Here is a 24887-nt window from a genome sequence, read left to right as displayed (position 1 = left end):
GAGAACCATCTCTTGGGGTTTCGTCATGGGCTGGACACAGTGCTGAGGGCTTTGTTTCGATTAACATTGTCATCCTCTTCTCCACCCCCACAAGGTAGTGTGGACACTTCCTCAAAGTGCGGGTCTCCAACCTGCAGCATCGGCCCCACCCGGGAGCCTTTGAGAAGTGCAGGATCCCAGGCCCCACTCTGACCTACCGAGGCAGAATCAGCCTTTTAACCTGATCCTCAAGTGATTCTCACCCACGTGAAAATCTGAAACGGGCCAGTGCCACATAAACTACAGGATGCCCGGTCAGATTTGGATGAGAAATGTTTTAGTAGAAAATGTCTTGATACTTCTAAAAAATTATTTGTCATTTATTTGAAATGCAAATGGAACTGTGCATGCTTTAATTTTATTTGCTAAATCTGACAGCCCCATGTAGGGGACACGGTGGGTGCTCCTACAACATCCATCCACCCTCTTTGCTTCACTGCCGTCCCCAGATTTCCACACCTACTCCGTGCATCCCAGGTGCTGAGGGGTGCATGGGAGGGAGGGGACAATCCCACCCCTGGCTCTGTCCTGTCCTCCCTGCCTCCGGCCTCTCCCCATATCAGCCTCAGAAACAGCTTTCTATCACCCCGAAATGACGATTTCTTCCCTGTCTGAAGCCCTCCTACAGCTCCCCAACGCCCTCCGGAGGAAGTCAGAGCTGGCTGAGCTCCAAGACCCTTCATTGTGTGGCTCTGGCCCACTCGTCCAGAGTCACATCTGACAGCCGCCCCCAACTCCCAAGGGAACAGTAAACTATAGCCACAGAGAGCTACTGGAAAATTTCCCAGCTGTGCTGCCATCTCTCCACTTCTACATGTTTGTTCTAGCTGTTCCCTCTACCTCTGTTGCCCTCCCTCATTTTGTCTCGATGATTCCTTCTCGTCCTTCACGACTCAACCAGCTTAGGTACCTCCCCTGTGCCACCCGCCACCACCTCCCTGTGCCATCCCCATTATTACAATGACCCCTTTTTGTCCAGAACCCACAGTGAGCAAGGGCAGAACTGAGATTCGATCCCACACCCATCAGGCTCTGAAACTCTGGTCATTGCTTGGGGTTTCCTTGAAGGCCCCTTGTGGCCCTAACACTTTAGAATTCTATGATCCAGGTGTGTGGCTGCTCCATGCAATCTGCACAGATCTCAAGGATTCCAATCCCCAGGAATCGGATCATAAACTAGGAGGACTATGACAGTTAGGGCTCAGGTTGCATGAAATTGAAACACAGTTCAAACAGATTTAAGGCAAAAAAAAGGAGAAAATTGTGTTGGCTTGTATAACATCAAAAAAAACCCATATAGGGGCTTCCCTGGTGGCGCAGTGGTTGAGAGTCCGCCTGCCGATGCAGGGACACGGGTTCGTGCCCCGGTCTGGGAAGATCCCACATGATGTGGAGCGGCTGGGCCCGTGAGCCATGGCCACTGAGCCTGCGCGTCCAGAGCCTGTGCTCCGCAATGGGAGAGGCCACAACAGTGAGAGTCCCGTGAACCACACACAAAAAAAAAAAAAAAAAAAAAAAAAAAAAAAAAAAACCATATATATAGACACCTTCAGGTATGGTTTGATCCAGGAGCTCAAAGAGTGTCACCAAGGCCTAGTCTCTTGCCATCTAACTTTTGGCTCTGCTACCCTCCCTTTTGTTTCACTCTAGGCATCCACATGGTGGCAAGGTAGCCTCCAGCAGTTTCCAAGCTACACTTACTTCCCTAAAAGTTAGGTGGGAAAGTTGGTGCCTGCCTTTCTCTCACTTGTTCTGGCAAACGTTCCATTCTGTTTTGTTGAATCTGACTGGGTGGCCTGAACCAATCACAGTGGCCGGGGAGGGGGTGAGTCACATGATCACTCCTAGAGCTGGTAATGGAGCCAGCTTCCCCAAAACCAGGGGGAAGGGGAGTGGGGGAGAAATGGCCCACTCGACTCCCCAGGAAAACTGGGTGCAGTTATCAGAGACAACGGAGTGGGTACCAGGAGAATAAAGATGGTCTCAAGGAAGGGTCCGGGCTGGCAACAGGTGGGCGTGCTGGGTACTTTACAGGCATTTCCTCGTGTTACCTTCATCACTGTGCAAGTGAGACAGGCTGGGACCCGGGACCCTTTGCTGCAGTGCTGCAATGCTTACACCTGGACAAACATCAAACTGTATGGGACTAAAAATAACTGCAAGAAAGTGCAGTTGGGGTAGAATTATGGACAAAAGATACAAAGAGACCGAAAAACCCAACTGCCATTTCTGAAGAGCCAGGAGCAAAAACAGGGTGTTGGGACCCAAAGCAGGTATTGAGCATGCCCCCTGTACACAACACTACCAGAGGGGTGGGCAAACCACCTAAGTCACTCCTCTGGCCTGACCCCTGGACACGCCCCTACCCTCACCCCAGATAAGGAACAAGCTTCCACCATTCCCCCCCCAGCAAGCCAACCAGCAAGGGAACCTGTTGTTTGTTGTCGCTCCCCCTTGCTGCAGCAGGGGCCCCAATAAAGCCTTGCCTGAATTTCTTGTCTGGCCTCTGATCAGTTTCTATTGATTAAGTAGGCCTAGAACCCTGGTTGGTAACACAAGGAGTTGACAACATCAACTAAAATTTATCCAGGGGGACACTGGTGTGCTCTTCACTTACGTGATCTCAACTAATCCTCACAATAATCCCACGAAGCGGGTGCTAGACGTGGAAGACAAACAGAGATACGGACACACACATAAATGTATCACTCTTGTTTCAGTACATTCCGCCTGCTATCACAGAACACAGCAGACTGGGTGGCTTATCAACAACAGAAATTTATTGTTCACAGTTCTGAAAGCTACAAGTCCAAGATCAAGGCCGCAGCATGATTGCCTCTTGGTGAGGGCCCCGCTCTTCCTGGTTTATAGCCAGCACCTTCTCGATGTGGCCTCACACGGTGTAAGGGGCTAGCAAGCTCTCTGGGGTCGCTTTTATAAAAGCACTGATCCCCACATCTGAGGGCACCACCCTCATGACCTAATTACCTCTGAGGGGCCCCACCTCCCAGTGCCAAGGCACGAAGCATTAGGATTTCAACATGAATGTTGGGGCGACACGGATATTCAGACCATGGCAACTCCCTCTGTAAAGGAAGTGTGAAAGCATAACTGTGTATTTCTTCTTTGAGAATGAAATGTGTGTCTCATTAAAAGGCTTTTCTAACTACATCTGTTAAAAAATAAAAATACCCAAATGACGGGGGAATTCCCTGGTGGTCCAGCGGTTAGGACTTCAGCTTCCAATGCAGGGGGCATGGGTTCGATCCCTGGTCAGAGAACTAAGATCCCAGCATGACGCTAGGCCAAAACATAATAAAATAATAAAAGAATCATAAAACATTAAGGGACTTCCCTGGTGGCGCAGTGGTTAAGAACCCGCCTACCAATGCAGTGGACACAGGTTCGATCCGTAGTCCGGGAAGATCCCGCATGCCGCGGAGCAACTAAGCCCGAGTGCCACAACTACTGAGCCTGCGCTCTAGAGCCCGCGAGCCACATCTACTGAGCCTGTGCACCAAAACTACTGAAGCCTGCGTGCCTAGAGCCCATGCTCGGCAACAAGAGAAACCACCACAATGTGAAGCCCTCGCACCACAACGAAGAGTAGCCCGCGCTCTCCGCAGCTGGAGAAAGCCCGCGTGCAACAACGAAGACCCAACGCAGCCAAAAATAAATAAATAAATAAATAAATAAAACAATTTAAAAAAATCCCCGAGTGAGACTACATTGACTATACACACGCTTCCTAAAACTCTTGACACCCAAGGAGAAAAAGGTTGACCAGAGAAAGAAATAAAGCAAAACCCCAAAGACCTCCTTAAGTATAAAGCTAATGAGCTTTTACTACATTTAATTATGAAATATACTATGATTCTTATTACGGAATAGGACAATTATATTAAGATCCTGTAGATTTCAGTTCACGGGAAGCCTGCTTTGGCAATTACAAAACGTCAGGAGAAAGTTAATGTGAGTTGGAGGAGGCGTTGGTTGGTGTAAACAAACTATAAAACCCATTAAACTTTCCTCTTCAGGGGGTGAGTTGTTTCCCGGAGCTATAAAAAGTTCAGCATAAATTCAAATGGTTATGAGGTTATGAGGAACGCTCTCTTGCTGCTGAAGGAGTTCGTTTAAAAATAAACGTTTATTTCTGTCTGGCAGTTTTTCCTGACAATATCACAGGACATGAGATGTTTTGGGTTGCTGGCTCTGCATCTGTTCTCATTCCCATCTCCCTGACTCCGCCCCCGTGTCCCCCCTCCTACCCTGTGCCGCCGGAGAGAGGAGCTGAGAATTACCACCTGGCAATCTAAGTCCAGGGTCGGGCCCTTCACCTTCACAAAGACAGCCCGCTTCTCCGGTGGTCCCCTCTGGGGAGTCAGCATCCCAGAATAAGTGGCACTGGGAAAAGGCTGCTTAACACAGGGACCTGTATCTCATATTTACAAGAATGTTATTTCTTGTTTTTGTGGGGATTCTCTCTTGACAAATGAAACTAAAAATTATTTTTTGAAAAAGAGTTGATCCTCACTGCATGTGGATTCCATACCTGTGAACTCGCCGACTCACTAAAGTGTGCTACCCCCAACCAGTACCCAAAATCAGTACTCACAAGAAACCAGCCCTGCTGACACCCTGATCTCGGACCTCCAGCCTCCAGAACGGTGAGAAAATAAACGCCTGTTTGACTCCCTCCTACTGTAGGCCCTGCTCACTGTCGGCGTGCCCAGGGAAGGGGGTATTCAGGCCAGTGGAGAACCTGCCCCCCACCCTGGGCTGGGCCATGGCCTCAGATGAGGCTCACCACACCCACTGCTGGTCCTAAAGCCTGAGTCCAGCCCCACCCCTGCCTCTCTCCTGCTGTGTCACTTGGGGAAAGTGCGCTTACCTCGTAGAGCCTCACTTATCCCGACTGTAAAATGGGCTGATGCTTTGATCTGCTCTGCCTTCTCACTGGGAGAGCGTGCCGGTGACCTAACATAATGGGGGCAGTGTGACCCCATCATTAAGCAATTCATTCACAATTTCATTGTTCACCCTTGACTGGTACCTGCGGCCTGGTGAAGATGATTCACTCTCAAATCCAGCCCCCCACCACGCCCCCCCGCCCCGGGAGCCCTCACTGGGGGGTGCAGTCTTACACAGACACACCACCCATTCATCCCAGGACTCTTCCCCTCCTTTGTTCACAGGCTCATCCATCACCTGTTTATCCAGTAAACGTTACCGGAGCCTCCCGGGTGCTCTGGGCTGGAGACCCAGACGTGAACCCAACGCCCTCCCGGCCCTGGAGGATCTCCCTGCTTTAAACACCATACAAAGAGAAAACGTTAATTATTATTTTGAGTAATAATTACATTGGTGCTACAAAGGAGCCGAGGAGCTTCTATAGGGTATGGCTAAGTTTGCTGCCAAAGGAATTCTCGCCCTCGGGCCTGGGAAGAAGGGTGACAACCACTTTCCTCCCATGCTTATTTACTCATTCAGGAGCAGGCCCCAAGCTGGGAGCTGGCAACAACTGGGTCTGTGTTATTGAGTTCCTCACCAGAGGGTCGGCAGGGCAGACACACACACACACACACACACACACATAGTTGAAGCATGAGGTGGAGAGAGAAGGGGCACCGTGGAAGCTCAGATGAGGCCCTTCATCCAGGTTTATTGCGGTGGGCATAGTCAGGGAGGACTTCCTGGAGAAGGCAGCATCTGAATTGATCACTGAGGGATGTACGATGTTACCAGGTGAAGAAATGGAAGGAGGACATCCAGGGAGTCCTTCTTTCATTCTATTCCTCACCAATAACTATGGTATACTTTAATGCTGGAGAAACAGCCGTGGTGTGTGGATACTGCATAAACCATCAGGTGATGTTACATGAATGGCTACTTAATTTGCGGACCCAATGAAGAGTGAAAATGCAGAGCCTCATGTTAAAAAAAAAAAAAAAGCATTTAGAATTTGAAGATGGGGACTTCCTTGGTCATCCAGTGGTTAAAACTCCATGCTCTCAATGCAGGGGGGCCCGGGTTCGATCCCTGATCAGGGAACTAGATCCTGCATACCACAACTAAGACCCAGAACAGCCAAATAAATAAATAAATATTTTTTTAAAAAAAAGAATTTGAAGATGGCCACAGGAGAGCATTAAACCGAGCGTGGGGCCCTGGGCAACCATACATGTTGCAATTCCAGGGAACTGGCCCTGGATGTGTGTGTGACTTTTGTCACCTTTGCTTTCGAGAGCAGACAGCTTGGCATGAAAAGGCTTGAGGGGATGTGATGGTAAAGAGGAGTCTGGTCGGTTAATTCAACCATGCTAAGAAGGACCAGGTTCATGGGCAGGAGATCTAAATAGACATTTCTCCAAAGAAGACATACAAATGGGCAATAAACAAATGAAGAGAAGCTCATCATCACTAATTGCTAGAGAAATGCAAATCAAAACTACAATTTAACAAATGCCGTGAGCGTGTGGAGAAAAGGGACCATCCTACACTGTTGGTGGAAATGTCAGTTGGTTCAGCCACTATGGAGAAACAGTATGGAGGTTCCTCAAAAAACTAAAAATAGGGGGGAAAAAAAGGACCAGGTTCCCCCCTCTCCTCCCTTCCATCCTAAGTGGGATCTCCGACTGTCACCCCTCATGGCGGCCGCCGCCGCTTAAAGTGTCACCCACAGACCAGACAGTGCAGGACCACTCTGACTGCTTACCTCCTGTTTGAGAGTTGGGGAAACCTCTCCCTGAGGTGCCCCACAAACCTGCCTTCACGCCTCATTGGTCAGAGGGTGTCACACACCTGAGCCTCAGCCAATTGCTGGCAAGGAGAACGGGAGCGTCTGATTGGCTTAGGCCAATAAGCACTGCCCTTTATTGGGCCCTCATCATTCCCACAGGACTCTGTGTGCCAGGTCACTTCCAACTCGGATGAAGACACTGATGAACTGGTCCACCCAGGGTGTTGCATCTCCGCGGAGGGGTGCTGGGGGCCGTTCTGAACCTGGACACACCCACTGTGTGATGCTGAAGCTCGGAATGGACCCAGTTTGCCGTCTGCCCCTGTATTCTCTGAGCCTGCCCAGGAGCTGTCGTTATGATAAGTGCCCAGTACACAGGAATCGGACAAGTGATGAGTAGAGGATAGTCTGTGGTGAAATAAGCTGTTTCGTTCGTTACATGGTGGTGGGCTGGGGGTGGGGTGGGGTCAACTTTGCATCCGGGTTGGGCTTGCCTTCATTAGTGACTCAATGATAGGTAAAGTGAAAAATAGCTAATGTTTATCGACTGACGCCTTACTCTCTGCCAGGCAGTGTCCTAAGTGCTTTGCATGTATTCACTCGTGAATCCCGACAGGAACCCTGAGGAGTGGTTACTATTCTAGCGTGTGGCTGAGGCGTGGATGCACGTGAGGAGCATAAGAATGCCCTGGAGGGCTTGTTAAAACAAAGTGCTGGCCTGCCCCCTGAGGTTCTGAGTTGGGGGCCGAGAATTTGCATTTCTTATTTATTTATTTAGGCTGCGCTGGGGTCTTAGTTGTGGCACGTGGGATCTTTAGTTGCAGCATGCGAACTCTTAGTTGCTGCATGCATGTAGGATCTAGTTCCCCCGACCGGGGATAGAACCCACGCACCCTGAATCGGGAGCACAGAGCCTTATCCACTGCACCACCAGTGAAATCCCAGAATTTGCATTTCTAACGGGCTGCTAAGGGATGCTTTGCAGCTATTTTGGGGACCGGACTTTGAGAACCACTGTTAGAGGAACATTTGCTTGCCAAGCCCCTGCACTCCTTCTGCGGGGTGCCCTCTTGTAATTTGCACAAAGGCACCACATAAGCTAGAGGAATCCTGGGTCTGAAAGGGTCCCATTGAGTCAAGAGTTTAAGTTTTTTTTGTTTTTGGCTGCACCGTTCGGCATGCGGTATCTTAGTTCCCCGACTAGGGATCGAACCCATGTCTCCTGCAGTGGAAGCTCGGAGTCTTAACCACTGGACTGCCAGGGAAATCCAAGGGTTTAAGTTTTAAGAGGCGCCTTCTGAGGAATGGACACACAAAATGTGGTCTATCTATGCAATGGAATATTATTCAGCCTTAAAAAGGAAGGAAGTTGTGACACCTGCCATGACGACATGGATGAAACTTGAGGACATTATGCTAAGTGAAATAAGCCAGAGTCACAAGAGACAAGTACTGTATAATTCCACTTACTTACTTGAAGTGTCTAGAATAGTCAAATTCATAGGGAGAAAGTAGAATGGTGGCTGCCAGGAGCTGGTGGCAGGGGGAATGGGGAGTCAGTGTGGACAGTTTCAGTTTTGCAAGACGAATCGCGTTTTGGAGATGGATGGTGGTGATGGTTGCACAACTATGTGAATGTACTCAATGCCATGGAACTGTATTCTTTTTTTTTTTTTTTGGCTGTGCCGCGCCGCTTGTGGGATCTTAGTTCTCCGACCAGGGATCAAACCCGTGGCCCTGCAGTGGAAGCGCAGAGTCTTAACCACTGGCCCGCTAGGGAAGTCCCCTGGATTCATTTTCTAAGAGGGGAGAAAACTGGGGGGAAAGCAAGCTTCTTTGCTGGGGGAGGGGCAAAACATTCTCCTCTGCCCACCTTAAGGTTTGAGATGTCCCTTAAAAAATCCAAGTGGAGGGCTTCCCTGGTGGTGCAGTGGTTGAGAGTCCGCCTGCCAATGCAGGGGTCGCGGGTTCGTGGCCCGGTCCGGGAGGATCCCGCATGCCGCGGAGCGGCTGGGCCCGTGGGCCATAGCCGCTGAGCCTTCGCGTCCGGAGCCTGTGCTCCGTGGCGGGAGAGGCCACAGCGGTGAGAGGCCCGCGTACCGCAAAAAAAAAAAAAAAAAAAAATCCAAGTGGAGACGTCAAGTGGTCAATCAGAAGTGAGTGGGAACAAAGATCAGTGTTTTCCTGGAGCAGAAAAGATGCCTGTGTGGCTGGAACACATTGGGCAAGAGGGGAGAAGTGGGCAGAGAGGTGGGCCAGGGTTGGTTAGATCAGTGAGGAGGTTGGTTTTCACCCGCTCTCGGACAGGAGGTTGTGACTCAGCCACTGACCGCTTGTGAAACCAGGGGAAAAGTGATTGTCCATCTAATGAATGATGGTTACGCGCCAGCCACTGTCACACCCTGTCTGCACACCAGTCCGGACGGTGGAGGTGGAGGCGAGGGGAGTGTCCTTCTCACCCTTCCTGCACTGAGGAAACGAGGTGTGGATCAGGCGTTGACTAGCCCTGGGTCCACGCGGCTCCTGGGTCGTCCTCCGGCCTGGAACCGTCTGTGCACGGAGCTCCAACTCATCTTCCCGTTGCTGAAATGGGGAGACTGAGGCCCTGTCCAACGGGGGCACGTCGAAGACTTTCAGGCAGTTCCCTCCCCGACTCAAAGGGGGGTAAACTGAGGCCAGACACCGCGTGCCGGACTCACAGAAAAGATCAGGGCGCCTGGGTCGGCCCCCGGCCCACACTCCCCTGAGGCCGGCAGCCGGCTTACGTTCGGATCGCGCATCAACCTCAGACCGCGCATCAACCTCGGACATCACTGCTTCTGCCCGGGTGGGGGTGGGGTGAAACGCGACCCGTTGTCAAGGAGACGCACCCCGCAGGCCCTGATTGGCGTAGAACTCAGGCCCGGGCCGCCCGCTCCTAGGGTACAGAGGCCCCATTTCCTGGGGGCCAGGAGTCTCTAGCCTCCTCCAGTTTCCACGGCAACGCCGCCATGGCTCCTCCTTCTCCCTTCGCCCACCGGCTCCCGCCTTCGGCACGTCTGCGCATGCCCGGGGCCCGCCCGCGCGCGGGCCAATGGGAAGACCTACTCGTGCATTCTCGGAAATGTAGTCCAAACCCTGGCGCTCTGAAAGGCCATGTTTGCGAGGACCCATAGGCCGCTGGCAGCCCTTCGATGCATCTTGGGAAATGTAGTTCCTGCTCTGGCGGAGCCATTCGGGGACGGGAGTGAGTGGGTCGCCACGGCGAGAGCCAATGGGAATCCACTTTTGCCGCGATGCTTCGTGGGAGATGTAGTTCTGGGTGAAGCCGGCGGGGTAGTTGGGGGAAAGGACCACTGGGTTTCTGGGAGTGTTGGGGGGAGGGGGACAGATGAGTTTGGCGCAAAGCCTGCCGGGGCATGGAGTCCTGGTGAGCTTTGTGCGCATGTGCGAGGTGGCGAGGGGGCTTGGGGGGCCTCGCCCGGGAGAGTGAGGTGAGCAAGGGGGGCAAGGAGGAATTGGAGGGGGCCGGTTGGACGAGCTTTGGGGAGAGGGGGGCTGGAGGCCGGAGGAGGAAGGAACGGGAGGGTTGGGGGAGGGAGTGAAAAGGGGGCCCGAGAAGAAGGGGGAGGGGGAGGGGAGCGTGAACGGGAGGGGGAGGGTCGGGAAGTGGGAGGGGGTTGTGGGTCCCGGAGGCGGAGAACGCGGGGGAGAGTTGGAAACTGAGGAGGGGTAGTGGGGGAGGGTCGGGAAGTGGGGGGAGGGGGAGGGGACTCCAGCAGCGGGTGGGCTGGGCCCTGCCGAGGAGTCCGGGGGCGCCGGAAGGACCGGGTCGGAGAGGTTTGCTGGAAGGGGCTCTGGGGGAGGGTCGTGGTCCAGACGTGAGTGGGGTGCAGGTGGTTCACGTCGTGCATGTGTTTACAAGTTGGGTCTCACTTTTGTGGAGTTGTGAGATTCCCGAGGATGAGCTGAATTGTCCTCTTTCTTTCTTTCTTTCGGGTGCCCTCCCCCCCCACTAGCTTGTTGCAAGGGACTAATTTCGTGGGCGTGCAGTGCTTCAAGGCTGTGTTTGCTCTTGTTAACGTGTGAGGCTGCCCTCCTCCCCGTCAGCCCCCATCACCCTCTTTTATTTGCTATTTTAACCCCTGCTCTTTCTCATACTTGGATTGAATGTGTGTGCTTCTGATCGAAGCTATATCCCTAGCATCTCACCAAGTAACAGTAATAGTAAAGGTTAACTCTGGTTGAAGGCTTGCTTAGCACAGCTGGGTGCTCTTCTCAGCATCTTTGTTTTTCTTACATCTTGAATTCTTACTGCTACTCTTGGGTATGACTTCTCTCCCCATTTTACAACCCGGGAAGGGAGATTTAGTGTGTAAAAGGTTCTATACCTTGTCCTGGGACGACTAGCTGGGAGAGGGCAGGGCTGGGATTTGCTCCAGGGCCCTTTGCTCTGAGTAAATATTTGTTCAGTGGACCGGTGGTTCTCCACCAGGGTCAACTGTGCCTGCCCCCCTCCCACCTCGAGGCACTCTCTGGAGACATTTTTGATTGTCACAGTTGGGGAGATACTGCTGGCATACTGTGGAAGGAGGCCAGGGATGCTGCTAAACACTGTAGGTTGCATAGGATGTCTGCCACACAGAATTGTCCAGCGCTAAATGTCACTAGTGCAGGGGTGGGAAGCCCAGGCGTGGGTCAGCAGGTCTTCACTGAACGCTTCTTCTAATTCATGCTCCTAGCAACCCCTGTGGGGAAGGAGTTACTCTTAGATCTGTACTACAGGTGGGGAATTTAAGTCCAGAGAGGGCCCAAGGTCACACCACCGATAAATGGCTGAATTAAAAGCGGAAGCCGGGCAGGCAAGCTCCAGAAGCTGTGTCTCTTTGTTTTTTCCATTTTTTTTTTGCGTTTTTTAAAACTTATTGCAGTTTAGTTGATTTACAATGTTGTGTTAATTTCTGCTGTACAACAAAGTGATTCAGTTATACACATATATACATTCTTTTTTATTTTGTTTTCCATTATGGTTTATCACAGGATATTGAATATAGTCCCTATGCTCTACAATAGGACCCTGTTGTTTATCCGTCCTATATATAATAGTGTGCAACTGCTAATCCCAAACTCCCACTCCATCCCTCCCCCACTCCCTTGGCAACCACCAGTCTGTTCTTCCAGAGCCCTGCCTCTTAACCATTAAGTTAATGCAGCAGGCGTGGGCTCTGAATTCGAATCCTGCCTCTCTGTCACTCTCTGCATGTCCATTTCTCTCCTTCTTTACAGTGGGGCTCATCTCCCCAAGTCGCAGGGCTGTTGGGAGGGACGGGTGGGGCAGAGTAAGACACAGGCCTCGTGGTGGTCTCCTGAGGCCTCCAGGGTGCCTGGTGGGGCTGGATGATGCTACCGGGACACACAAAGGCGTGTTACAGTTGCTTTCATGGAGGCAGCACAGAGCACTGTGGCAGCTGCTGGAGCCACTGGCCCTCACTGAATAAGAGGAGTTGCTTTCCACAGCAGAGGGACCTTTTGTGTGTGTGGATGTATTTTGCTTTGTTTCTTCTTTTTTGTCAAGCTATAATTGACATATATTCATTTCAAGTATACAACATAACGGTTTGATATTTGTATGTATTGCAAAAGGATGACCACAATAAGTCTAGTTAATATCCATCGCTATACAGAGTTATAGAATTTTTTTTCCATGATGAGAACTTTTTTTTTTTTTTTGCGGTACACGGGCCTCTCACTGTTGTGGCCTCTCCCATTGCAGAGCACAGGCTCCAGACGCGCATACTCAGCGGCCATGGCTCACGGGCCCAGCCGATCCACGGCATGTGGGATCTTCCCGAACCGGGGTACGAACCCGTGTCCCCTGCATCGGCAGGCGGACTCTCAACCACTGCGCCACCAGGGAAGCCCGATGATGAGAACTTTTAAGAGCTGTTCTCTCAGCAACTTTCTTTTTTTTTAAGATACATATTTTTTAATGCTTTTTTTAAAAAAAATTATTTTATTTATTTATTTTTGGCCGTGTTGGGTCTTCGTTGGCACGCGCGGCCTTTCTGTAGTTGCGGCGAGCAGGGGCTGCTCTTCATTGAGGTGTGTGGGCTTCTCATTGCGGTGGCTTCTCTTGTTGCAGAGCACGGGCTCTAGGCGCGTGGGCTTCATTAGTTGCGGCACACGGGCTCAGTAGTTGTGGCTCACAGGCTTAATTGCTCCATGGCATGTGGGATCTTCCCGGGCCAGTGCTCGAACCCATGTCCCCTGCATTGGCAGGCGGATTCTTAACCACTGCGCCACCAGGGAAGCCCAACTTTCAAATATACAACAGAGTATTATTAACTGTAGTGGCCAAGTGGTACTTTACATCCCCAGGAATTAGTTCTTTTGTAACTGGGAGTTTGTAAGTTTTGATTCATTTCACCCATTTTGCCTACCAGCGCCCCCACCCCTGCTTCTGGGAACCACCAATCTGTTCAGTGTATCTATGAGTTTGCTTTATTTTTGTTTTTTTTGGATTGCACATGTAAGGGGAATTAGACATTTGCCTTTCTCTATCTGATTTATTTTGTCTTAGCACAATACCCTCGAGGTCCATCCATGTTTTCACAAATAGTAGGATTTCATTCTTTTTTATGGCTGAATAATATTCCATTATATTTATTTATATATGTATTTATATTTGTATATTCCGCTTTATATATATATATACACACACACATATATATATATATTGCATCTTCTCTGTCCATTTATCCATCAACGACACTTAGGTTGCTTCCATGTCTTGGCGGTTATTGTAAATAATGCTGCTATGAACGTCGGGGTGCGTGTGTTTTTTCAGATTAGTACTTTTGTTTTCTTTGAATACATACCCAGAAGTAGAATTGCTGGATCAAACGGTAGTTCTATTTTTTTTTAACCTATTTTTTTTAAATTAATTACTTCTTTTTTTTTTTTTTTTTTGGCTTGTGTCGGGTCTTTGTTGCTGCGCGCGGCCTTTCTCTAGTTGCAGCGAGCGGGGACTACTCTCTGTTGCAGTGTGCGGGCTTCTCATTGCGGTGGCTTCTCGTGTTGCAGAGCACGGGCTCTAGGCGCATGGGCTTCAGTAGTTGTGGCACACGGGCTTGGTAGCTGTGGCTCGTGGGCTCTAGAGTGCAGGCTCTGTAGTTGTGGCACACAGGCTTAGTTGTTCCGTGGCACATGGGATCTTCCCAGACCAGGGATCGAACCTGTGTCCCCTGCATTGGCAGGCGGATTCTTAACCACTGCGCCACCAGGGAAGTCCCCAGTAGTTCTATTTTTAATTTTTTGAGGAACCTCCATAGTGGCTGCATGGGGTGACCTTATTTATCAGTCAGTATGTGCTTTCTCAGGAGCAGCCCCTGAGCTTGGTGACCCTGGGACCCAGGGAAGAGTCCGTCTGGCCCTGCCTCAGGGGCTAACCTTGGACAGCTGAGAGCGTGGGTCCCTGAGGTCACAAGGCCCTTCAGCGTGATTCCCAGGGCCTCACTCACTCAGGTGAGACTCCACTGCTGTCCCGGAGGGACCTTTCTCACAACAGAGCAGGCTTCTCTGCCTCTTTTGAGACTCGGCTCTGGCCCAGGTCTTCTGGGAAATCTTTCCTGCCGCTGCTGGGCTAGTCAGTCCTTAAATGGAAGGATGGGTGGGTGGAAGGTGATGCTGTGACCAGCTCCAGGGCCAGACAGACGCCAGTGTGAGTTCAGCCCCTGCCACTTATTAGCTGGGTGATTTGGGGCAAGGCCTTCACATTCTCCATCTGCAAAATGGGGGCAATAATGCTGATTACACAGGACCGGTCATCCTATAAATTTTCTGTCAGTGCCAACCAGCATGCTGGGCTCTGTGTATGTGGCCTCTTGCAACGCTCAAATTCTAGCAAGGGAAATCAGCGCCCAGACATGGGAAGACCAGATCTTATTAAACGCTGAGATGAAATTAATACGGTGACATGACAGTAACTGCAGGGGAGGGTGTGTAGGTGATTCAGGGAGGCTGTCCAAGGAGGGAAGGATGGCATCTGGGCCTCAGAGGTGAGAAGGAGCCAGCGGAGCAAAGGTGGAGGTAGAGAATGGCAGTACCAAGGCCCTGAGGTTGGGCCAGCCTTGAGTCTTAGAAGATCATCAGTGTGTGGCAGACAGGCATGGCTGTGCGCCAGTAAAACTTGACTTAAACAAACAGGCTGCAGGGACTTCCCCGGTGATCCAGTGGTTAGGACTCTGCCCTTCCAATGCAGGGGGTGCAGGTTCAATCCCTGGTCGGGGAACTAAGATCCCACATACCACACAGTGTGGGAAAAAACAAACAAGCAAACAAGAAAAGACAAAGCAAAACCCAGGCTGCAGGCCAGTGGCTCCTGAAGGTTTTAAACTCAGGACCCCTTTATACTTTAAAATTTTTTTGAAGACCCCCCCAAAGCACTTTTGCTTACAGGAATTACATTTATTGGTATGTGTCATGTTAGAAACTAAAGCTGAGAAAATTTCAAAATATTAATGCATTTAGAAATTGCAGTAATCAACTTTCCATATGTTAAGATTTAAATTACACTTTTTTTGTTAATTTTTTTTAATTTGTGTGTAGTTGATTTACAATGTTGTGTTAGTTTCAGGTGTACAGCAAGGTGAGTCCATTATACATGCATATATGGCCACTCTTTTTCAGATTCTAGTCCCATATAGGTCATTACAGAGTATTGAGTAGAGTTCCCTGTGCTATACAGTAGGTTCTTATTAGTTATATATTCTATATATAGTAGTGTGTATATGTCAGTCCCAATCTCCTGATTTATCCCCCCCCAGCAAATGACAGTTTATTTTATTTATTTTTTAAAAATAACACTTTTTAAATGAAAAATAACCATGTTTCCCCAAACGAAAAGCTGGAAACATGGCATCATTGTCTTGCACATCTCAGTGTCTGACTTGAACAGCTGGGTTCTCCCATCTGCCTCTGCTCGCAGCCTGTGGCCTCTGGAAGGCCCCAGCATACACTCAGGAGAGAATGACAGTGAAAGAGGCTGGGAACCTGTGTTAGGAAAATAGTTCTGACCTCGAGGTACCCCCCGGAAGGATCTTGGGGATCCCAGGGGTCCCCAGCCCATTCGAGGACCACAGTTCTAGGCCGGGGTTTCTTAGGGGCTGGGTCTTTCTCTGCTGGGGGGCCGTCCTGTGCACTGTAGGGTCCTTAGCAGCACCCCCAGCCTCCACCCACCGGATGCCAGCAGCACCGCCACCCCCATACAACAAGACCTTTCTAGGTGCCTCCCCGGGGTAACATCACCCCTGGTCGAGAGCCACTGCTTTGCGTCACCCCGCGACTGAAGCCGCTGCACGTCTGTTTCCTCCTTCAGGAAGGGGAGGAGGAAGTGGAGGGCACACGGCTTCCTGGGGGCGCCGGGGCGCAGGTCTTAGAAAAGGAGAATGGGGAGAACGGATAAGGGGGGCCTCTTGCAGTCTCTCGCGTTTCTCTGTACGCAGACGTGATTGGGGGCCCCTGAGCGTCGTGGCCTGCTGGGCGGCCGTGACAACACCACCGACCAGGCAGCTTCAACAACAGACGTTTATTCCTCGCAGTTCTGGAGGTTGGGCGTCCGGGATCAGGTGCAGCCAGGCTCGGTGTCTGGTGAGGGCCTCTTCCCGGCTTGCAGATGGCTGCTTACTGCGGTGTCCTCACACTCAGGGGAGACAGATCTCCGCTTCCTACGAAGACGTTAGTCCTGTAGGAGCCCGGTCTGATGACCTCATTTAGTCTTAATTTCCTCCTAAAAGCCCCATCTCTAAATACATTTGGGGTTAGAGCTTCCACATATGAACCTGGTGGGGGGTACGGACGGACATAGTTCTGTGCACACTGGCTAGTAAGGAAGAGATTGGGGGGGCTTTGGAGCAAGCATCCTAGGGTGTCTGCCTCGGGGACGTGGGTTGGGACGTAACCAGGCATCGATGGTGGTGATGACAACTCACATTTTCTCGAGCATGTGCTACGTGCCGGGATCCGTTCTAAGATCTTGGTGCGCGGAGAGGCTGCGGGGCTAGAGGGAGGACAGGGAGGACACACGAGGCCGGCGAGCGCGGCGCCGCCGCCGCTCCTGGGTGGGCGTGGGCGGCGCGCACGCATGCGCGCACGGAGCGTGGTTTTCGACCCCATGCCCATGGCAGAGGCAGGGGCTTCCGGGGGATGGTCGGAGTTGGGTTCTCACCGCTACCCTTCGCCCCCGACAGGCGCTGCCGTCCCGCCGGCCCCATGGAGGCCCCGGCCGCCCAGCCTGTGAAGCAGGAGTGCCGGGCCGCCGAGGGCCTGACCCTGGACTCGCCGTGGCACCGCTTCCGTCACTTCCACCTGGGCGACGCCCCGGGACCCCGCGAGGCGCTGGGCCTGCTGCGCGCCTTGTGCCGGGACTGGCTGCGGCCCGAGGTGCACACCAAGGAGCAGATGCTGGAGCTACTGGTGCTGGAGCAGTTCCTGAGCGCCCTGCCCGCTGACCTCCAGGCCTGGGTGTGCAGCCGGCGGCCCCAGAGCGGGGAGGAGGCCGTGGCCCTGCTGGAGGAGCTCTGGGTGAGCGGAGGCGGCTGGCGGGAGGGGCCTGCACCGCCGCGTCCCCCCACCCCGGGCCTGCCGTCTGCCTTCCCCAGGGCCGGGGGTCCTCAGCTCCACACTGAGACAAACACAACAGGCTCCGTGGGACCCTGAGGTCCAGGGTGTGGTCAAGTCGGGTGGGAAAGTCAGGCCAGTGAGGACATTTAGAGGGACTGTACACAAGCCCACCCTCCTGATGCTCAGTGCAAGTTCGGGGTCCCCGGGACCACCCTCAGGTCTCACAGCTCAGTGGAAGGACTCAGAGCTCCATCCTGCGCACAGCTGTGGCTGGTCACAGCGGAAGGACACAGATTAAATCAGCCAAGGAGGGGGCAGCAGGGCAGGGTCCAGGAGGGTTCCTCCCAGGGGATTCGTGGGCGGTGCCAACTCCTGGCGACAACGTGTGCAAGACACAGGGAAGCATCACCAACCAGGGTGCTCCCCGCACCTCCGCGCCTGGAGGTGTTGGGGCTCCAGCCCTCGCGAAAGGCTGAGCGGATACCGTGTGGCCCAGAGCCTTCACATGAATTACGCTGTTGGACCAAGGCCACTGGCAGGAGGATGTGCTGAGTGAGGGCTCAGCGGTTCCCCTCCCAGTGTGAGGGCAAAGGCCAGACCTCTCTCTGGGTAAGGTCAGCCCTTGGCTGCACCCCAGGGGTCAGCGGACTGCAGCCTGAGGGCCACATCTGCCAGCCTCTGGGGCTGTGGTGTGACACAGCCTCACGGGGCCACGGCCTCACCATCCACTCTCCCGGGGGCAGAGCTGAGCAGTCGCGACAGGGACCAGAGGGCCCGCAGAGCCGAAAACCTTTGCCCCCTGGCCCTTTCAGGGAAAAGCCTGGGTACTGGGCAGGTACCAGGTGATTCGCGTGTGCAGAGTTCGGGGGTCCCAGGACCACCCCCGGGTTCAGTCGTTCATGGGAAGTACTCAGAGCTCGAGGAAAGCTGCTGTTCATCACAGTGAAAGGACACAGATTAAAATCGGCCGAGGGAGCAGGCGGATGGGGCAGGGAGACCCTCACGGAGCTCCCTCGCCCCGGGTCACGTGGACAGCATGAGTATTGCCAACCAGGGGGCCTCCCCAGCCTCTGTAGACGTGGCTTCCCAATCGGGGAGGCTGACCTTAATCGCAGGTCCGTCTGAAGGTCAAGCTGATACAGCAGGGCCAAGCCTCCCCCAGATCGCACTATCAGCGTGGCCTGCCTGTCCCCATGCAGTCCTGAGGGGTGGGCACTGGAGGCTATCCTCCTCTCCATTTCAGAGATGAAGGTATGAGGCTCAGAGAAGTCAAGTGACTTGCCCAAGGTCACACAGCCAGTTGGGGGGGGTGAGAGAGACAGAACCCATGTGCTGTGGCCTGAGATCCCTGCCTCTGTCCCCTGCTGGGTGCCAACACCTGGCCCAGCATCTTCCTGGGGATGGGGCTCAGCCTTGGCACAGTCCAACATCCTGTGCCTGTGACCTGGAACCAGAGAGCCCGCAGGCCACCTGCAGGCCCCCCTTCCCCCCCCCCCCGCCCCGAGCAGTAGAAAGTTCCCAGGCTTGTGTGCTTGGGAATCGCAGGGTGGCCGGTCAGTGCAGCTTCCCAGGCTCCACTCCGGGGCGAGCCAGCCCGCGTCCTGCTCCCCCCCTGCCTGCACACCGGCAGGCGTCACCTGGGGTTACTGGGCCCCACTGAGGCCAGGGAGCTGGGAGCTTGGCGTCCGTCAGTCTGAGCGGGGTCTCCTAGTGAGACCATGTGCTGCCCACCTCCCCCCACAACTGACCCCCCCGTGGGAAGTAACTCACTTGGGCCCCCCAAGCAGGTCTGTGGCTGGAGGCGCCCAGGACCCAGGTGGCCCCGTGCCAACCCCACCCCACACCTCGGCACGCCCTTGTCTTGACCCTCTTCCTCGAGGAGCATGTCCTGAGCCATTGGAGCAAAGGCAGGTGGCTGGACACCTCCATCCCTCTGTCTGTGCACTTGCTCAGTGTCCATTGAGGGCTGCGGTGAGAGGCTCTGGGGGTCGGGACCCTCTGAGGTGGTGGGGATGTAAAATGGTGCAGCCGCGGTGGGGGGCAGTCTGGCAGTTCCTCGGGTTGAACGTGGAGCGGCCACGTGGGCCAGCAGCCCCACTCCTGTGTGTGAACCCAGAGAAGTGAAAACACGTCCACACGTACCTCGCATGCGATACGACCTGAGTGGTAGCAAGTCAGCGTCACTTGTAACAGCCAAAAAGTGAAAACAACCCTCACATCCACCGGCTGGTGAGTGGATCGACAGAACGCGGCCTGTCCACGCAGCAGGACACCACTCAGCCATAGAGGAGTGAAGCCCTGACGGGCTACACCGTGGGCGAACATCAAAAACACGAGGAAAACATGAAAGAAGCCGGTCACAAGGGCTTTCCGTTGCATGATTCCGTTGCCGTGAGATTCGCAGAAGAGGCAGGTCCATAGAGGCGGGGAGCAGATTAGCGGTTCCCGGAGGCTGGCGGGGAGGAAATGGGGAGTGACTGCTGACAGGGACGGGGTACGGGGGCTGGGGGTGATAAAAATATTCTCGAATCCATTGTGGTAATGGTTGCACAACGGAATGTACCAAAAACCGGGGAATTGCAATTTAAGTGGGTGAGTTCTCTGGCATGAGTCATGTCGCGATAAAGCTGCTGTTTATAAAAAGATTGGTGCCAGGGTCAGCACAGAAGTGGGACAGGCCAGTCCCCGCCCTCCTGGAGCGTGCGAGCCAGGCAGCTCCAATGGGAGGCCGACCAGGCCTTTTGCGGGGAAAATGACCATACCAACTGTTCCCGACATCTGAAGAGGAAGGAACATCCCAGCTCATTCTACAGGGCCAGCGTTTTCCTGGTACCAAAACCAAGGGAAGACAACTGTAGGCCTTCTTCCTTAATCTCAAAATAATGATGTTGAGTGAAAGAAACTAGACCCTCCCCCCCGAAGAAGTACCGATTTACTGTATGGCTCTATGAACATGAAGTCCTAGAAGACAGAGACCACTGTATCGTGCCGGGAAGCCCATCAGTGGTTGCCCTGCTGGAGGGAAGGGGGGAGCCACGAGCACATACGCACGTGGAACTCGGGTCGTGTGCCGTGAACCATGTGCATTCACTGTATGCGTGTCACGCTTCGGTGAAGCTGCTGGGAGTGCAGTGTGGAGGGTACCAGGATGGGGGCGCCCTTGAGCCTGCGGGAGGTGGCAGAGCCGGCGCTTGGCCAGGGCCTGCAGGGTGTGTAGGAGGGCAGGCCGGGCACGGGTGGGAATGGGGCTCCAGGCAGAGGGAAGAGCGCGTGCAGAAGCGTGGGGCTCTGAGCGCCTGGCACACCCAGGACACCATTGGCCCTTTGCTGTTGCCTGGGCTTGGAGGTGCAGGCGGGGCCCCGGGCAGAGGTAGGAGCTGAGCACGTGGCAGTGACCAGGCCACAGCAGACGCGAGTGACGTGGCAGCACCTGCGTTGCCGTAACGCCCTGAGCCACACTAGTGTGCTGCAGTAGCAAGGTGACCACGTGGATTCTCCCGCCACCACCAGACAAGGTGGGCACTTAGGGATTCCTAACGACGAGCTTTCATAAAAGGCCCTGGAAGCTTCCTACCATCTGCTCGCCAGCTGGCAGAATTGTCGGCATCTGCAGCCTAATAGCTGCTTGGGTCCAAAAGCACTGAAACAAGTGAAACGTGAGAAGCGGGGTTGGGTGCCTGTAACCCCTGACAGCTCTTCCTCATCAGCACCAGGAGAATTCTGGTCTTTTCCTGGAGGCATGGGCTCGAGGAACAATGAGAAAGAGTATAAGGGAACCAGAGTAGTGTGAAGCTGCTTTTTAAACCACTGGTCTGGCTGGCGCCATGCTGCTTGGAGCTGTCCACCAGCTGAGCTGGGAGAAGTTCCCTTCTCAACTTCCTTTATTTTTTGCTGAGTTAAAAGTAGCTTCTCTGTTTTCCTTCTGCATTTTGTCGAGGAGTTTGCAAAAGGCATTAAAAAGCTAAAATAAGATTCAAAGCAGGTGCATCAGTTATCTGCTGTGTAACAAATCGCACCAAACTTAGTGGCTCAGAACAGTAAACATTTGTCATCTCAGGCAGCTTCTGTGGGTCAGGAGTTTGGGGCAGTGCTGGCTGAAGGTCTCTCACGAGGTTGCATTTAAGACCGACTGGGGCTGTCCTCACCTGGAGGCTGGCCCAGGGCTGGAGGATCTGATCCTGAGGCGGCTCCCGCACGCGGTGGTCAGCTGGAGGCCTCCGTCCCCGCCACATGGGCCTCTCCGTGGGGTGGCCGAGCACCCTCCAGCTTGGCAGCCGGCTTCCCCCGGAGCGAGCGGTAGGACTGAGAGGGAGAGAAGTAGAGGCTGTGGCTCAGGTTGCTCAGTTGGGGTTGTGGTATCTCTGGTTTCAGGGACCAGCAATGAGGGCACCTCGGGATGCGGCAGAAGGCTCCGGGGTCGGCGTGGGAAAGGAAGACGGTGGGGTAACGCCCTCAGGTGAGCAGCTCACTCCTTCCCCACAGCGCTCCCAGCCCCGGGGGGCCCTCTCCTGTCCGCCCTTTATTTGTCCAGTGAACATCCCTGCCGTGAGCCAGGCCCCGTGCTGGCACCAGGACGGGAGCTGAATCAGACACGCCGTGCCCTGGAGGGCACGGCGAGTGGGGGGTCAGACAGGACAGCGAGCACCCATGATGCGCCAGGCGTGGTCCTGCCAGCTCGCCAGAATCCTGCGCCCGCCCTTGAGATCCCCGGCGTCATCAGCTACCTTTTGTAGCTGCAGGAACCCAGACCCAGAGCAGTGAAATAACTCACCCAGGTTCGGGTGCCGGCCAAGCCAGGGTTGCACCCCGGCAGCCTGACCCCAGAGCCTTTGAGCCCCAGTTCTTCGCGTGGCGAGACCTCCTGCAGTCATGCTCCTCCTGACCCAGGCACTGTGCAGGACTCTCTTCTCATTGGCCAGCCTGGAGCCGAAGCCCCGGCCGGGAGCTGGGGAAGGTGCTGGCTCCACCCCGACCACAGGCATTAGGGTGAGGAAGGGAGAATCAGATTGAATCTCGTCAAAGCGGGGAACAGACCCGGGAGGCAAAACCCGAGGATGCCCACCAGAGGCAGAAAGGTGACTCTGGTAGCCGGCCTGGACTCAGGCGCCTCGAGACCCGGTGGGGGAGGGTGGCGCTTACCTTGTGCCAGGGCTGTGGCTGGAGAGGACGGAGGAGCTGAGGATCATCTCTGAGGCCACGTATAGAGGTGTCAGGATGGGGGCCCTTCTGATGACATCATCAGGACCTGTAGAGCCCGGGTCGGCGGGGGGGGGGGTGCCTGTGGACCTCCAGAGAGGCGTGGGTTGGAGAGGGAGCAGCGCTGGGACGGTGACTGGGAACCCGAGGCAGTGCCCTCTTATGCCCCTCAACGGGGACCACAGCGGGGGTGGAATGAGACGGCACACCAACGTGCTCGGCACTGTGCCGGCACAGAGGGAGAGACTAACAGGTTTTTATCACACCCGTCCTCGTGTGACACCTAAAGGTTGCTTATCTCCTTGGAATTCCATAGAGCAGTTTGGAAACCTGAAGAAAGGAAATGTGTGGTCCACCCACCCACCCGACTTATCCATCCCCACTTACCCACCCGTGCACCCACGCACCCATCCATCACCCAGTCCATCCACTCCAACATCCGTCTACACACTCTCATTTACCACTTACCTACCTATCGATTTCCTCCTCCCGTCCATCCACCCATCCATTCGTTTATTGGGCACTTACTCTGCACCAGGCCCTGTGCGGTACGGGGACCCAGGGATGAATCAGAAGCTGGCGGACAACGCTCTTCCCTCCCGGAGGGCTCCCTGGCATTAAGCGTTCCCCTCCTGCCCCGGGACCACCCCTCTAGGCAGGACACGGGCCGCCCTTGCGGCCTTCCCTTGCCCGGCTGTGCCCTGCGCCCGCCCTGACTGCACCTTTGCCTGCAGGAGACGCGGCCCCCGGGGCTGAGGAACTGGCGACGGGGGACGCCCAGGCCGCGCGCCCTTACAAGCAGGAGCCGGGCAGCCCCCAGCCAGCGCCACCGCCCCCACCGGCGCCCGGCCTGCCCGCCTTCCTGGCGGCCCCGGGCTCTGCGTCCTGCCCCGAGTGCGGCAAGGCCTCGCTGAAGCCGGCGCACCTGCTGCGCCATCGGCAGAGCCACTCGGGCGAGAAGCCGCACGCCTGCCCCGAGTGCGGCAAGGCCTTCCGGCGCAAGGAGCACCTGCGGCGCCACCGCGGCACGCACCCCGGCGGCCCGGGTCCGGCCCTGCGCCCGCTGCCTGCGCGCGAGAAGCCACACGCCTGCTGCGAGTGCGGCAAGACCTTCTACTGGCGCGAGCACCTGGTGCGCCACCGCAAGACGCACTCGGGCGCGCGGCCGTTCGCTTGCTGGGAGTGCGGCAAGGGCTTCGGGCGCCGCGAGCACGTGCTGCGCCACCAGCGCATCCACGGGCGCGCGGCGGGCGCGGGCGGGGCGGCGGCGCCGGGCCCCGAAGGCGGGGGTCCCTTCCCGCCCTGGCCGCTGGGGTAGCCCCCGCCCCGCCGTGCAACCCCTCCCGTTCCTCACCGGCTCCTCTGCCCCCTGTCTCTCTCCTCCACCGGCCCCTCCTTTGTCCGAACCTCCTGGTGCCCTAGAGCTTTCTGTTCCTTACCAACTCTCACTTTATGTCCCAAACCTCACTCCTGTTCGGATCTCACGCCGTCCTCGTCCTCGCAGTCTCTCCCGCCTATAGAAGGAGACTCCGCAGTCCTTCCCTCTCCCGGGTGGGGGGCAGGACTGGCCAGGAGCAGCAGGCGGGGCCCCTGGTCTAGAGGAGGCTGGAGGAAGGGGACTGGGTCTTGTTCCCAGGAGACACCCCCCAGGACGGAGTGGAGGACGGCTCTGACAGGACATCCCCCCCAGGAGGCACCCCCCCCCCAGGAGACACCCCCCAGGGCGGAGTCGGGGACGGCTCCGCCAGGACAGACCTGGGTTCTGGCAGTGGGCTCCCTGGTCTGGCTTGTCTCTCTGCGAGCCAGAAGGCATGGGATGGACAGAGATGCCTGCCCGTGGGAAGCGTGTCGGAGACGACAGTTCACCAGCATCTGGAGAGTAATAAAGCCACTGATAAGTTGTGCAGACCCCAAGTGCCGTGCGTTCTGTCCTGGGGGCCGCCCTCCCCAAGCTGCCCAGGATGGGAGGGGCATTGTGGGCCCCACCTCAGACCTTCCCAGCTGGCAGGGCCCTGGGCCCAGGGGGCTGGTTCCTTGTCCTTGAGCCTAGAGATGAGATGAACCCCGTGAGAGGTGACAGAGATGAGTTCTCGTGGGGGTCTGCACTGTGGGGGAAACGCAGGCACACGCCACCTTATGGAGCCCACTCACTGCCCCAGGAGCAGGTCTCCCTGCTTCCACTGCACACAGGCCGGACTCAGCCCAGCACCCAACGGCTTGGGTTGGAGTCTTGGCCTTAACAGCTCCCAGGCTCCATGATCTCAGGCCCCTGAGAAGGGGCCCATTCTGGAAACTAAATGACGGAATGACAGCA

At 54.9% G+C, this 24887-nt stretch overlaps 1 protein-coding gene across 5 annotated transcripts; it reads left to right on the top strand.

Moving 5' to 3' along the window:
• Positions 1–6951: 6951 nt before the first annotated feature.
• Positions 6952–24623, top strand: ZNF444 (zinc finger protein 444). 5 transcript variants are annotated; one of them, XM_070044132.1, is made up of 5 exons: positions 6952–7191; positions 16261–16405; positions 17005–17338; positions 21749–21833; positions 23308–24621. In XM_070044132.1, exons 3-5 carry the CDS (start codon positions 17027–17029, stop codon positions 23889–23891), a joined length of 981 nt encoding a protein of 326 aa, XP_069900233.1. In that variant the 5' UTR covers positions 6952–7191; positions 16261–16405; positions 17005–17026; the 3' UTR covers positions 23892–24621. The 5 variants fall into 5 exon arrangements, with proteins under 5 accessions (XP_069900233.1, XP_060144563.1, XP_030707101.2 ...); XM_060288580.2 differs by lacking the exon at positions 16261–16405; XM_030851241.3 differs by lacking the exons at positions 6952–7191; positions 16261–16405 and adding an exon at positions 8936–10251 and having other exon boundaries at positions 23308–24622.
• Positions 24624–24887: the final 264 nt, after the last annotated feature.

This window comes from Globicephala melas, chromosome 19 (assembly GCF_963455315.2).
Source record: "Globicephala melas chromosome 19, mGloMel1.2, whole genome shotgun sequence".
NCBI lineage: Eukaryota > Metazoa > Chordata > Mammalia > Artiodactyla > Delphinidae > Globicephala > Globicephala melas.
This window is presented reverse-complemented; position numbering and strand designations above follow the sequence as displayed.